The sequence below is a fragment of the Aythya fuligula genome, chromosome 13 (genome assembly GCF_009819795.1).
Source record: "Aythya fuligula isolate bAytFul2 chromosome 13, bAytFul2.pri, whole genome shotgun sequence".
NCBI lineage: Eukaryota > Metazoa > Chordata > Aves > Anseriformes > Anatidae > Aythya > Aythya fuligula.
In genome coordinates, this window is record NC_045571.1 from 18590383 (window position 1) to 18607004 (window position 16622).

A 16622-nucleotide genomic window follows, 5' to 3' on the forward strand; every position below is an offset into this window, starting at 1 on the left:
AAAGTAAAATGAACATAAAGTAGCAACAACAAGGCCACCGCTAACAGTGTGACACTGCACTCAACACCAGACCCAACATGTGAATGTGCAGAGCAAGGTAGCAGTTACAAGGAAAAGCAATCCAAAGCAGTGGTCAGAAGTCCAGAATGAAATAAAATAAAACCAACATCACCAAACCCAACCCAACCCAACCCGAGATACCAGGACTTCAGGTGTCCAAATAACAAAAGTCACTGCACTGAATCAGAAAGAATGCGCAGACGCCAGAACACCACATTATACATTAATTTAAAATATTTATACCTGACAGGGAAGTAGCACATCATAACCATGCCAACTAGCAGAAGACCAGAACTGCTCTTTGCCCTTCAGCTCAAACATGAAGGTTTTAAGGATTTGCAGAGCTTCTCTGCTCTCCAGATAAGAGACAATCATCCAAAGCATAATGCTTTACAGATGACATAACCATAAAGGTATTCCTTAAGATTATAATTGTTACTATTAGTGACACCAGAGGCTTTCAAGCAGTTGCTTCACACTTTTCTTTCACATACCACTGCCTGATGTTAAGATTGATGATCTGACCACAAGTGGTTAAGTATATCAGGAGAAGTGCCTGTCCTGATATCCTGCAACCATAATGCAGGATCTTACAAGCAGATCACATTCAGAAAATCTCTGGTTTCTTTTCAATGAATTTTGGTGCATGTTTTCAGCTCACCATGAAAAATGACCCTATCATTAGAGGATTTAACAGTTGGCAAATCTGCCCTCAATACATTTTAGGTCCAGACTTAAATGCCTACCAGTTTCTTGCAGTAGCAAAAGTAACATTGGTGAAACTTACCCACTTCAGACAGCTGTTGCACTGGGGAAGAAACAGAAACTTAAAAAGAAAATAAGAAAAAGCAATTGTGGCTGGAGATTTAAAGAATACCAGCCAGGATGGCAGCTAACTTACAGAGCCAAGCTAAACTTTCAGCTTCAGACACCTTTTTTTTTTTCTTTTTTTTTCCCCCCAGTAGGAAGCTGTACCTACTCACTAAATTCTTGCAATTAACAGAATGCAAAATGATAGAGAAGCCAGAAACCTATTCAGACTTCATGAGCATACTTGCATAGAAAAGCCAATACAGTCTGGGCAATTGCTGAGAGTTGTGGAGAGCATGGAAAGTGCCAGGATGCAGTTAAGCCACAAAACTGCTTGCAGAGAAGGAATTCTGATTTATAAATACAAAATGCCAGTATTTTCATGTTCCTGAACACCTTAAGATTCTATTTTTGTCTTGCAGTTTCACATATCAATTAACATTATGGAAAAGAATCATTCATTATAATATGATTGAGACTTTTTGGGAAATGGGAAAAATATCCAGAACTTCTGTATCTTTTATTTGTTAGTTAGTGGTAAGGTAGTCAATTTTCCATAGCTTCATTTATTTTCATTATTAACAAAGCAAGTTACAAAGACAAACTGCATTTTTCAAGGCAAAACATTTGAGCTGTCTGGATTGACAAGAGGACTAAGGAAGACAAAATTACGAAGAAACAAGGGAGAACGGAATGGGTTCACAGGCTCAGTTTGCTGCGTCAGTCAATAGTTAGCCAATCTGATGCATCTTGAGACACTGGGAAGAAAAGTGCCTTGGTTGTGCTTGCACAATGCTGCCGTGTCAGTGGGACTTGGTAGCTATGTCTGAGAACAGAGCCCTCCCTTCTACCTAATTCCTTGGGTTGTTGGAGTACACAAGAATACAGACTTTACTACACAGTTCAAACTTGTATGTAATTAGTTGTTTAAATTCCTTACATATTGGCTCCTCTGGGGAAAAACAAAGAAATACCTGTCAGGGAACAGCAGGCTCTATGTGCTACAGTGCCCTGGAGAATCTTCCTAATTTTAGTCAGACACATTCATGGTCCTAGTAAAAGCATTAGACTAGAAACCACTGTCCACCAGCATACGGGCAGAGATAATGCAAGAAGGGGGCAAACATCACAAATAAATGGATAAGCCAAACATACACCAAGAAGCAAAACCTGTACCCAGTAGAAGCTGTCTTTGACAAACCGTCTTGAGAAGTCAAAAAAAGATGCAGCTCCCCCCACTTTCCTTTTGATACAGATTTAAACCCTCCTGGGAAGCAATAAAGGAAGAATGATGATTAGCATACATATTTGTCATTTCTCATATTGAATTTTTGAGTCTTCCTTCTTTCCCGTGAATTTCTTCTGAAGAAAGGTGATTGGTACTTCTTGTCATTTAGGCACAGAACACAATTAATCACATAAGAACATGGGTCCAGACAGATGTGCAACAATTTAAGCAATATGTAGAAACAGCTGTATAAACTGTAAAATCAGGTATTCAAAAAGCTAAACTGTCATCAAATATAAAGCAAACAAATGGGATGGTAATTTCTGAAATACGTTTTGTTTTGTAATTGTCTTCTATACTTTTTTTTCACAATAACTTCTAGTGCTTTCTAACAGCTATTACTTTCTCTGTGTAACAGAGCACACAAAGTCTTACTGATCTCTCAGCATTTGGATTGTCCATTCATTGATCACACAGCACGCTGAGACACTTCAGAAGTAGGGAGCACTGCTATCAGTATCTCTGGAAAGAGATTAAAATTCAACTGTTAGCATGACATACAAAATTTTTAATATCAAACATAATAGAAAGTGTATCTAGTCAACCTACATTCCTTTTACTAGTATCTGAACATACGCAGTTTTCACAAATGTGTATTTACCAATAGCTTTGGAAGATTATTTTTATGCAAATAACAATATATTTGTGCACACAAACACTTTGTGTGCACAAACTGAAAGAGGTTTTTGAAATATTTAAAAACATTTCAGCAGGCAGAAAAGCAGCAGCAACACATTTTGTTACTGTTGTGGCTGGATTTTGTTTTTAAACTAAAGAAGGCTTCTTCAACATTTACGAGGGCCAAAGAAGTCTCAGGAATATTGTGGAAGACAAAATGTGGACAGACATGGCCACTTTAATTTCTTCTGACCCTCTACTGACCCATTGCAAATAATCCATAGCCTCATACTACTATTCTAACAAGAAAGTCCTGCATTTTCTTTCCTTTCTCATTTTTCCATTGAGTTAACTGCAAACTATGAGGAATACAGGACTCTAAAATACACGTACACACACACACTTCTTGGAACACTTACAAAAATAAATTTTTGGGTAGAAAAATTATGTAGATATTACATGACTTTCACAGGAGAAAAAAAAGGTACATCACAGATGGGTATTCCAAGAGGGGTAAACAAGGTTACAGACTCTGATATAATGCACGACTGGCTACTGATTTACATGTACAATAAGATACACAGGTAATATTCTCACCTTAATTAAGGATAGTAAAGGACATGACATCTCCTTTTAATTCATTTTCCACTGACTCTAAAGGCCCTCTTCTGCTGCTGTAACAGATGCTTTTCAGAACTGAGTTTTCTTTTTATAAAACGTTTACATTTTTCTTTTTATGAGAAGCTTTTCCTTTACCAACTGTTTTTTTTTAAACTCCTTTTGGAAGAAAACTACCTATTTTTTTATTGATATATAAGTTCAATTATATGTACACCTCCTGTACAGAAATAACCTCGAAGATTTATTTACATAAATCAATTCTAATCACAAACAAATTTTATCAAGATCCATGCCAGAAAGAGGTCGGTAGCTGACTAATGCTTTTAGCAATTTTGATAAGGTGATTTTTTTTTGGCATGGAAATGACTTACAATAAATGAATCTGTCTACCAATCATTCAATTTTTAGGGAAAAAAGCCCAGTAGAACACTTACTTATATAAATGAGTTCATAAGTTCCAGAATAAAGAACTCCATTTCTCTGTACATCATACTGCTTTTACATGAAACATATAATAGCAACTTTTCATGAAGCTTCAGTAAGTTTGAATTATTTACTGGTGGTGGGAGGATGGGATCAGGAACTTTGAAGTTTCAAAGGAAAGGTGCTTTGTAAGAGAAAAGTACTAATAGAATTACTCGCTTGTATCTTTCACACATCAGTGGAAATTTAGTTACAACTTTATTTAGTACAGAGTTCAGGAAACCTTTTAAATTTTAAAATGTTTACACTATCAGTAACAACACAGTTGTTACAAGACAGTTAACGCCTATATTACCATTACAGAAGTTTTCAGCACACCTGGAAACGAACAGCTTGCTCTTTCACAGTATTTCCATGAAATCACAAGACATGCTGGCATGAAAAAGGAACAGGATCGGTAAAATGGGCACACAGCTTTTAGGCACTTATTTTTCATGTCAGACATTTACATTTCCTTTACTGTACAGTGAGTTATAACACAGAATTCCAATAGTTCCTTTGTCAGAGCTGCAGGGATATCTTGACTACTCTCTATTCTCTAGGGGCTGTCTTGGGAAACCATCTCTCAGTTTGGCGAAAAACCTCTATATATGAGTAGTAACACCTAGATGTAAATGACTCAGAAAATTATCAACTCTTTGATATCTGATGAGAGAGGACAAGGTAACAGCACAAAGCTGCACCGAAGGAGGTTCAAGACTGGACATTAAGAAAAATTTCTTCACCATGAGGGTGGTCAGACACTGGCAGAGGCTTCCCAGAGAGCTGGCTGATGCCCTGTGCCAGGCAGTGTCTGAGAGGCATGTGGGTAATGCCCTCAGTAATGGGTTCTACCTTTTGGGTAGCCCTGAAGCGGTCAGGCAGTTGGATTCAGTGATCTTTGAAGATGCCTTCTAACAAAACTGTGCTATTCTATTGTAAAATTTAGCCAGTCTAGAATGGAATTAGCAGACATGTATCCCAGAGGAAAATACCCGTATAGAGAAAGGCATTTTTAGGACTTTTATTAGCTCACATCTTTACTTGGTGACACAAACACTAACAATTTTAGTTATGAGGATTTGTTCTCAGTACCAACACAGAAGATTATATGACATGTAAGTATACTTTCTGTACGTACCTGATACTGTCTCACGTCTGCATAATGCGTACTGTTGTCTGGATAGGCAAATCTGTCATATTGTTGAGGTCGCTGGTTGGACACATACTCTGGTGTCCTTGATGGCTGAGGATACACACGACTACGCAAAAGAAAAAGAGGTTGTAAAACAGGTGTAATGATAAGGGCAATTAGATAAAGTATTTGTGTAATATGAAAATAAAAATAATACTGCCTAGTAACTATATGCATGACATACCAAGGCAATCACAACAATCTAATTGTTCTGTCTTTTAAGTTCCTTTTACCCTCAGACCATTTACCTCACAAACACTGATAAAAGTGAGTTAAACAATGCAACATATTCTCTGTTTTGTTTTTAAAAAACACTTGTACTGAACAGCGCCATAATATGTAATCAGCTAATCGTGAGAGGTAGACCTTCCAAATTTTCAATGTTTATATTAAAAAATAAATTAAAAAAAAAAATAGGCCTTATGGACCAAATATCAGAAAGCTCCAGTCTGTTTCTACAGTAGGACCCTGCTACTTATGAGAAGAATGTTCTGCTCTCGTATAGCTGCTCCATGGTAAACAAGTTCACTGCAAAAGTTGTGGGTTGTTGACTGGTGTTATTGTGGGGGAGTAAAGCAAAGAAGCAAAGCTAAGGAAACTGCTTCCTAAAAAATAACGAAAATGAATACATTTGTAATTGTTAGAGGAAAACCATACAAGCCTTTGCATCAATCAGTATTTTAGAATTTAGCTTCAGAAAGAAGAGAAATTCACACTTTTTCATTTTGGTGTTACATTAGGAAAACAGACTTTAGGCAGCATACTTTAAAAACATTACGTAAAATGAAGGTAAGTTGAAGTCTTACACTCCAAGCTGATAAATTTACTCAGGTGTGCCAGTACACATTTAGTAGTGATATATGAAACAGTCCTAAAAATCTTGCAGCAACGCTGTTTGAATGATACAAGGTATAAGAGAATAAAGAAAAAAAATTCAGGAAAAATAACTTCTTTCTGTAGCAGACTCTAGCTACAAAATAACATGAATAACCTAGTCAAACACTTAGCCATTTTACTGGATCTTTGTCAGTTGTGTGCTACTGGCAAAACTACAAAGTAATTCGCAGTCTTCAAACCAAAGTATAACGGAAAATGAACAACAACAACAAAAAGGAAAAATAACAGCATACGTATAATTATCTGGTTGACTTGAGGTCGGGAAATCATCAAAATCTTGTCTTCTCAGTACAGCTTTTGGCATTTTTCCAATCCAGGCGTCCTGTTTGTAAGGGATTAGGTGGTTACAAATTGAAAAAAGGCAATAAATAATAAAAATAGCTCACCAGGTACAGTATGTTAGCAATTGTTTTTGGTGGAAAAAATGTATAAACCTATTTGTTTGTCAGTTACAAAATACATTGTTTGTTATAGACACATTTTAATATGTATAAATTCAATTTATCTAAAAAGACTCAGTAGAAGAAAAACCTTTAAATATTTTGGTCATGTGGAAAACGTACCTCTGAGACATAACTGAGAGATACCCAGGTAAGTCTCTGCGCAAGTTAAGTGAACTAGGTATTAAGGGTCTGATTGAGGCCTGCAATTTTTTGTTGAGTCTCTTATGATTAAAGATATTAAAAAAAAAACACCATTCCAAAAATAGCAGTGGATTTACTTCATATTTATGCAACACAGAGTCCAAAATTAAACTGAATACAATGACTGATAATTAAAATCAATTCAATATTGCTGTTTAATTTAAACTGGCTTCTGTCTTCGAAGACATATTGCTAGAGGAAGAAGGAAAACATGAAGAAACAAAATATCTATTCTATACTGTTCATAAAACTAGTAAAATATATTAATTTGCTAAAGGTATCTTTGTTTAGAAATACAATGACCTGAGGTAATTTTCAAAACATGATACCCTCAGGAGAGGGAGCAACATTCAGGGTACTTCATCTGCAAGAGCTGAAGCTGTCAGATACAGATTTCAGCTTATTCTCGGGCCTCCCTCAGGCAGCTTTGGCAAAGGCTCCTCAGACTACATAACAATACGTGCACTTGCCTGCCTTGTCAGCAGCTCACTTTTTCCTGACCACCACATCTAGCAAGGAGATGAGGCAGGCAGAAACACACCATGTGCCTCTGGGCTACAGCTTGCTGTCCGGAGCATGAGGAAGTAGGAAGTACTGCAGCCTTACTCAACACAGTTGTTTTACAGTAGTACTTCTTCCCTGAACAAAATGTGCAGGATTTCATCTGATTTACACTTTGAAAGTGACACCATTAGTTACATGAAATCCAGAATTATTTAAAAAATAAACAGCACCATCTGCTGGTGAAGGTAGGCTCATGTCTTAGTTTTTCCCCAGAACATTTCCAAGATATCGATACTTCACAATTACATTTCACAGAAAATAATCTATCATACAAGATTATCTTTTCTCATACAGCCTATAAGGTCTTATTCTCAGCGAGTATACACTCTTATGTATAATCACTTGAAGTACAGAATGAGGAAGCAAATAGACACACAAAAACATACTCCCTTTCATCTTTCTTTTTATTTCAGATTTCCTGTTCTGATCTTGGAAAGTATTTATCCACCTTTTCTTTGCACTAACCACTAGTTCAAATGATGATCACCTTGCCTAATGGAAAAACCTTGCATGCCAGTTTTAGCCTAGTCCTCAGTCAGCATCCATCCCTTCATGGACCAAAGGCCAAATCCCAGCTCAGTCACAGATAATAGTGGTAATCTTGTAAATGACTGTCTGCTCTATCTAGGAATGTTGCAAAGGTCCCAGTGAAATACTTTGTTACAAAGGTGGTGCAGGTAATTTAATCTCAGATTTGTTTAAGGGAGTTTTTCCTTTCTAATACAGACACCAGGAAACGGTTAAATATTCTAGCCCCAAACCTAACACAGCTGTAGGCAGTGAATTTTAAATAGATATAGTGAGATCTGTGCCAGTGGGGCTTATAAATTAGGTAGTTACATACTGTTTACTGAATACTATGTATTCATAGATTATGCAGCTGAGAAAGGATAAAGATCAACAACATATTTGTTACAGCCACATCTTTCTGATCATCTAAACCGACCCCCCCCAGCCTTCAAAAATGTCATTGAGAAGCATTGCTCACAACCTGAAAAGAAAAGAAGGGTCACAATATTGCAATTAATCCAGCCTGTGAATTCTTAATCTACTGGAAGTGGAATGAAATGTATTTGAAAGAAATATATCTAATTCTCAAAGTTTTAAGTCACAAATAGCTGTGGGACATTACTGATGACTCTCATTCAAGCAAAAGAATTTGAAACTGAATAGATCTTTCCTCCGGTGAAGTACAATGAATAAACAGTCAAATAAAACTGCAGGTGTGGCTCTTCAAGCAGTTTAAACCGGTTCAAGTCTAGAGAGTACCAAATTCTCTCTCTCTGACAATGCATTCCTGGCCCTTTCATTGCACTGGCACTAGCACCAGTAAACCACATGCACTGACCCAGTTCATGAGCTGGTAAGGCTGAAGCTAGCTTGCTAGGCAGCTGGTAGAGCACAGTGATGACACAAGGGAAGAGGCTAGAGCATGTAGCTTGAGCTTATATTCAAATTCTCTCTCTTTATAATGCAGGTATTCTAACTAGCCTAGGAAACATTTATTTGGTATGGTTTTAAAATAATCCCTAGTTCTTTGCTTTCTCTTATGCAAACTAGATTTATTCCACACATCCTGGAAATCAAGTACTGGGCAAATAAAATGAAGATGTTGAACTCAGATTAATTTTTAGTTTGCCCAGATGACAATTTTATGCTATTAATATACCACTCTGCTGAACCACAAAATCATCTCCAACTTCCACTAGAATGAGGAACAGGTGATACACACCACACAACATCTCTTACCCTTGGTGGCTGCTGATGTCCCAGGTTACCAGACAGCTCATGAGTAAATGCAGGGTTATGCTGTGCTTCACGGTATGGAGAATTTGTCTGTTTCCTGGCAGTGGGGGGGGAACGTGCATTTAGAACATTAGCAAGTTTTGCAGGTCACACTGAATCTTTTTGTGCTGCAGATTTGTTCAAAAACCCTATCATAAGTTTAGATTTACTGTGGAATGACTATGTGAGAGCTATATATTATTGCATTCTTCAATGACAGAAAGAAGGAAAGGAGGGGAAAAAATATATATATATTTTCAATATGTACTTGGGTCAGATTCCAAAGAAAAAAAGCACAGAAGTGTTGAAAGCAAAGAGCAGGTCAAATTGCCAATACTTAGGACCAAAGAATGAGTGGAATAGCGTTTAATCTGCAAGGCTCTTGCCAATATTTAATGGTCTTATATCCTTTTCATTTTAAAATTTGTGGAAAGAAAGTCAAGCCTTACTAGCAAATATATCAACAAGAAAGATTCGCCAGTCTTGAGTTAAAGTAGTAAATGGACATAGTAATCTTTAAAGCTTGCCTGTTTAGTCTTAAACAAGAGAAACAATGACTTTGAGTGAGTTTGTGCACACAGTGGTAAAGAGTTGAATAACTGTTAAGGTGCTTTGATTTAGGTTTAGACTACACAAAGAATAAGAATACTTTGGTAGAGGATGCTAGATGGCAAGTTTGATTTAAATATCAAGAGGTTAAAAATTAACTAGAATGCCAGACTTCTTTTGCTGTACTTCCATTTTGATTATAAAAGCCCTTTTCACTGCATACAGAATAACTTACCCTTCTGTTTTGCTTGTACAGTAGTGCACACACTGGAATATTACAATAACTAGGAAAACCAGTGCTACTGCAGGAAGAATGGCTACTAAAATTAAATCCACTGTGCTCCAAAGCTGGTTGCATTTAGGGCCCATGTACCAATAATCCTTCCAGCCCTCTTTGTAGTAATCACATCTGTAAACAAAAACATTTTAGAAACATCATTTTAGTTTAAAAATAAGTAATAAAAAATGGAAATATATTACTATTTAATTATTAATTATTGAATACAGCATGGGTCAAAGGATTCAGTATTTTTCTCTGTTCATCTACAGATGTTTCTTATCTGAGAAAACGTCTACCCTTCGTATTCTAGATCTGATGTAAATGCACTCTGCCAGTCTCTGGGTCAACCAATAACTGCAAATCCAGGCTAGCATTGCAGTAAAACCAAGATGATAAGCTTTGCTCAGAACTGGGTGTATTTCTCCAGTCACAGCATGATTCCAGTCAAAGATCTTTTTGCCAACAGTAAGCAAGTAAAACCTTCAGTATCTCCTGAACAGATTCACAGATATCTTACCATAATTAATATGTGATGCATATATTGACCTGGATATGATTTAAAATACATATTTATAGTTTCAAGAACGTAGCATTGTACTTGTTGGGGTTGCACTAACATTTAGACAGAACACTCAGTTATCTGATCTGGTATATGTTGGCTAAAACTGGAGGTCAGCTGCATACAAATAAACAACCAAATATTATGAATATATTTCTTTGACTCAACCAGGTAATCAGACGAGCTTCACAATTCTGCCCTGTTATTTTCTTGTTGATTTCCTGCAACAAGTGTAAGGGTCAAACTGTATGTATAAAAAAATTATGCCAAATATGTGAACAAGATCTTCTGTTCATATGATGATTTTTTTAAAGGAAAAAAGCAAACACAGAAAGGAGAGTAGGATGTTTATATATCTGATTTTTTTTTTTAAACTTTAAAGAAATTTTGATTTACCTCGAAAAAACTGTCATGACTTATTTCAGTTCTAAAGTACAGTATCTGAGACAATAGCAAGCATGTGAAATTCGAGGATTGTAGTACTTATCTAAACTATGAAATAGTTCTAAAAAAAATCTAAACAAGAAAATGTTACACTCATATCCCAGATGCGATGCTTTGTAGCAGATTTATAATCTTATTCAGAATGTGAACCAAGAACTACATCTACTGTTGTGGATCACCACTGCAGGGTCTAAATTTAGCTCTTCATTAACAATGCATTTGACAAGCTGCATTTACATGGCATATAATTAAAAAAATAAAAAACATGTAAGAGAAAACCACATCCTACCTGCAAAAAGGTTTTTCATTTTTACATTGACAAGAGATATTCGTAGGACAGAAGTCGTTTGTATAACCCAGGCAGGCTTTAAAGTCCTCAACTGCAGTGCAGTTGGCTGTAAGTCAAAAGAAAACAAATATTTTAATGCATTTATACAGTAACATACTGTTAGTGGGCTGTATTTCTAATTACATCAGAAACATAAGCTTCATATGGAGTACTCTTCACAGAGTACTAAATCTTACTTTCCAGTGACTTGCCCCTTTAAACTTTTGAAACGATTTGAGAAATGAAGGCTTACCTGCTCAAGTTACTTTGAATTTGTACTCAACCTTCCAATTAGCCAGGAAATGTATGGCTGACATTACTATAATTTCTATGGCATCATTTATGTGTGGCTATATGTAAATTGCACTATGCATCATCTCTGAATTGTTGGCAAAGACTAGAAATAATGAAACCCATTTGAGACTCAAACCCTCTAATTATAATACCAAGCGAAACCTTTTTGTGTGTTTTGCATTATGATTATTCCTTATTTTCCTACACAAAAGGATTTGTTTTGCATGAATACGGGTTCTCCTCCAACTCTTCTTCTGTGTAACATTGTGGGCTGTAAATTATGTTCCAGAAGTTGACTGCTTACAATACTACAGAAACATATGGCTGTCTAAAAATAATTTCCTCATTAGCAAACCTTAATCAGACACCAGAAGTTACCGCATTTGGAACTCACACCCTGCAGTCTTTGCTACCTGTTTCTTCCCTATGATTCAGACTAAATGCTGTACTCATCACTCATACCAGGAAGGTACAAGATGACTCAGAGGTTCTGGTGAAAAGCCAGTGAAGTCTAGGATTTATGGAGATGTATCTGAAAACTTAACCTGTAAAGTACAACCAAGTGATCAACTGATAGACACCACTGGAGAGGCTGAGGGAGAGAATGACAACTGGTAGGCTGTACATTGCAAGGCCAAGCACCACTATGATACTCTTAAAAAAAACCAAACAACCAACAATATGGCTGAGTATTATTTTGCATAGCTTTTCACAATGAAAAGATGTGCTTTTAGAGTGTGCCCTTTGACATTAAGGCCGTAATATTCTATTTCATTAAGGAATACACCACTGAGCCCCTCATAATACTAACTTTAAAAATGTAAAAAAAAAAAATATATATAGAAAATCCTCCAATTAAAAAAATCCTGACCAATCCTACACACATCAACAGAATCAGATACTTCCATAAAACTTATTTAAAATAACCTTTTTTCAATGCATTCTGGCTATCATGCTTAGTTAATGATCATTTTCTCTCTTTTCATCTCAAAAAATTTTGAAAAATACTTCCTATAAAATTAATGTACAAATTTTTAAAATCCATGTAGTGAATACTACTTCCTACTGAAAAAGAACACAAATGCCTTATTTGTTTAACATACTTCCCATTTGACAGGGTAACTTAAAATGGTTCAAAACTACCAGACAACATAATATATCTGTTGCATTTCATATGGTTGTGATCTTCATAATGTATAGAATACACGATGACAGGTGTAAGTGAAAGCATTTTTGTCTTCTATGTCTCAATAAAGTATCACTACACTCTTAGCAGTATAGAACCCCAAAACTATGAAAAACTTCAGCAAACATGGTTAAGCAGCTATCACACAAAGGTTTTAACATTTTCATTGTTTGCCCATAAATAAAAATTATCTCTACCTAACCAGTAAGGAGAATTTACTCGGAAACAGTACCATTGGAATCACAATACCATAGAAGCACTGCCAAAGTCTGGCCAGCTATTTGATAAAAGCATCACTCTTCTAACAAGCTATAGAGCAAAAATGCGACCATTTCTTACGTTCTGAGGCTTGTTGACCCAGCGAAACACCGGCCAGCAACAGAATGAAAAGCAAGACGTTAGGAACGGACATCCTGAAGCCGAGCGTGGTAACAGATGGTTTCTTCCACATTTTGCTAACAGCAGAATGCACTTTCTGCTACTGTTATTGACTGTCGCAAGTCAAGGATCACGGATTTTGAGCTTGTTTTACAGCATCCTTCTCTATAAAAATTACTAATTAACTTATGCCAGATACAACTTCCTGGTAATCTCTGCAGTCTATTTTCTTTGACAGAAACTGGGTAGTTAAATCTAAAGAATTTGAGTGCTACCAAAAGAAATCGTAGAAGACAGGTAGGTCCCCGTGACAAGACAGAGCTGTGAGGACTGCTCTCCTGGGACAGAGAGCACAAGCATGCACCTTTACAGGCAGCCACTCTATATAGTATAATGTTTAGCATTTTTCAGGCAGCTTTTTTCAGTTTTGGGGGGCTGCATTTGAGCAATCCCAGCATTAGAAACACATTGCATGTAACTGTTACCTAAAATTAGTTAAGCACTCTTTTAGGCTGTCTTGTGTTGTTTTTTTTTTTTTAGCTGCCAAAAACGATTTATACATGATGCTTACATGCACATTCTATTATTTTAGTCTTGAAAATAATAACTGAATAAGAGTAACTGACTTAAAATCTGCTTTACTGAAACTAATCTTAGCAAGAGTCCCAATTACAATACACAGTAGTGACACCCAACTCACTAGCTCATGCTAGAAATCTTAGTGCGCTACAAAGATTTGTAGTGCGCTACAAAGATTTTGCACTGGTGTCAGTGGATTTCAACAGCCCACTGAGTGCCTTACTTAATCGAAGTTGACTCCTTTGAAGTACTACCAATGCCAACATCTCCAGAAACTGGAAAACTACAGGAGAAGAGAGGAGGGAGAAATTAAGATCTGAAAAAAGCGCTAAACAACAAATCTCTAGTATTTAATCTCTTTCATTATTGCAACAGTTTATATTATTTATTTTCTATGTGATTTCTATGATGCTATGGTTTGATAAGATGCACTTTGCACAATGAATGCTTTGTTTTTCAAGTGCTTTAGCAGTCTTCAAGAAACTGGTATGAGCAGGAAGCTTTAAACCCTGGAAAAATGTGGTTAACGGCCACTGGAGGAACAGAAACTCCAATTATTACTTCCTGGGTGAGGAAATAACCTCAGTCACTTTATGGGCCCTGAGCTACAGCCTGAGTCAGGTTACAAACGAAGTTACAAAGGAGAGAATGGGAAAGTGTTTATCCATTCTTCTGAGACTAAAATTAACTAAGGATGATTTAGAAGGGCATTTCTCCCCCAAACTACACAAGAAAATATTTTTGAAGTAGTTCAATTTCAAAATCACACCGTCTGTTTAGTACCTTTACTTCTGAAAAAGTGCTACGTTCATGAAAAAGATTACTTTGGTCACATTATACTCAGTTTATGCAGTATTACTCTTGCAGTTTCCACAGTAGGCTGAAACAGACACACAAAAGGACAATTTTGGTCTACCTTCACATCAAATGTTCCCTGAAAAAAAATTCACTGCACAATAATATCCTCAATTTGTAAAGGCTTCTGTGTGAACACACACGAATAAATGGAGATACACCCAAAGTTTGTAAAATACAAGCTGTTTAGAAATTTGTTAGTACAAATTACAGTTTTTATGATGATGCTCTTGACATTGCTCTCTAACTCAAGATCCCAACACAGATTTCTTTGTTTAACAGGAAATAGTTGCTTATGAACACATGCCAAATGCAGTTACGTAACAGAAAGGTACACTTTAACCTTTATTTTTCAAAGGATAAATAATTATCTGTAAAAATCAATGCCTGTCATATTGTAAATTCTTAGAACAATACTGCTTTGACTGTAATGCCAACAGTTTTATAGCAGGGGATAAGACCGATTCTCAACCCTGTCAGAAGACTGTTTCACAACAGATACCAGAATCATACTGTTTTCTGAAACAAGAAAAGAGAAATTAACATATACCTCAGTAAGAAAAAATGTGTCATCTTTCCTTTGACATAACACAAAAGCATAAGTACCTGTTAGTTCACATACTTTGCTCTTCCAGCTGACACAAAATTTTCCCTCTGGCTCCAGTTCACAACTTCTGAGTGCTAAACACTAAGCACAGGTCCTTCATGTTGTGGGATAAAGAAACACCTCCACCTCCACCAGGGCTTTCAAATTTGATTAAAGCAGAAGATAAAGGAATTTTTTGATTTGTGATTTTTACACAGGTGAGTTGTTCTAAGCAGTAAAAACAATTTCTTACAACCCATAACTGAAAAGTCAAAGAGTGAATTGCATCTGGAATAGCGGTATTCTGACTCTGCCCCTCAAACTCCAAACGCCCAAATGAACATCCCTTTCACCCTTTTCAAGTCAGTGCTACAACTTTTATTCCTCTTTCTTTTTTCCTTCTACAAGTTGTTAGTATGTACTGAGACACTCTTTCTTGTAGGATGAAGTAGATGTAGCTATTAGACTTGAAAACATAAAGAAGTTTCTTCAAGTAAAAAAATGAGTACACCAACAGGATTTTCCACCTTTGAGATTTCCTTCTCCTTAGCATTTCTGTTTGGTTTGTACGTTTCTTCTGGTCTACAGGAAGAGCTCATCAGTACCGTGGCAATATAAATATTATGGTAACTTCTCAAATGGTTTTGGTTATATTCTATCTGCTTGACTGTAGCTTCCTATCAGCACCTATCTGAGCTTTTATTCCTAGAATCCCTGCAATTTAAAATAAAAGCTACATGCAATCTAGTGCACAGTAATGCTCCTCTTTAAAAGCACAGACTTTTTAGTACTGGACTTTCTTTTTAGATTTAGAATATACATTTATATATTTTAATGTTATTCAGAAATACTCCGTCACTACAAGATAGGTGCACTGATTAATTAATCTGTAAAATATCTACTAAGTTATTCAAGAATCATAATGACAATCTGCCATTTAAAATAGGTACATTACTGATTTACATGTTTTTCATTTGTCTAGGTAGTTACATTCTTGTTTACACCATGTATAACATTATTCATAACCCCTGGATTGGCAAATTACTTTACCTGGAATATTATCATGGAGCCATACGGAGGTAAATACTTTTGCTATCTGGCTCATTCCTTAAACAATATGTGCCACTCCTCCAATATGGATAAAAGCCATTTTTTGTCAGTTCTGAGCTTCAGCATTCTTGAAAAGAAATTATCAAGATGATGGAAGCACTTCTCAAAATTTAACACACAAGCACAAACAACTGAATGGTGTGTATTAATATGTCCTGCATGTTGCTTTGATGATTTGTCCCAGGAATGCATGTTTCAGCACTTCTCAGATGAAGTTATTTTCTTCCGAGCATTGGTGACATGGGTGTGACTTTGTCATGTTTACCGATTAACATTTGCTATGTACTTTAAAGAAAAGGAACAGAATATTTGCTCTACAATTGAGGAAACACATGGAAGTTAAACTTAATGTTTAAAAGCATCTTATCACCTTTTATTTTCAGGTGCTTCACAATAATAGCACAAAGTAAAGTACCACAATTGGTTTTACGTAAATAAAGAAAAAAAAGAATCAACAAACTCCAAATCTCTGTGTAAGCAATAAAATAAATCTTAAATAAAAGAGCATGCATTAATTTAAAAATATTTAT

At 36.0% G+C, this 16622-nt stretch overlaps 1 protein-coding gene across 1 annotated transcript; it reads right to left on the reverse strand.

The window, feature by feature from the left end:
• Window positions 1–1386: 1386 nt before the first annotated feature.
• Window positions 1387–16551, reverse strand: LOC116494462 (meprin A subunit beta-like). The gene is made up of 8 exons (XM_032196377.1): window positions 16033–16551; window positions 13765–15140; window positions 11066–11171; window positions 9729–9902; window positions 8909–9002; window positions 6185–6273; window positions 5001–5121; window positions 1387–2620 (listed from the first exon to the last, which is right to left on the reverse strand). The coding sequence occupies exons 2-8, from the start codon at window positions 13805–13807 to the stop codon at window positions 2612–2614; spliced, it is 636 nt and encodes a 211-aa protein (XP_032052268.1). The 5' UTR covers window positions 13808–15140; window positions 16033–16551; the 3' UTR covers window positions 1387–2611.
• Window positions 16552–16622: the final 71 nt, after the last annotated feature.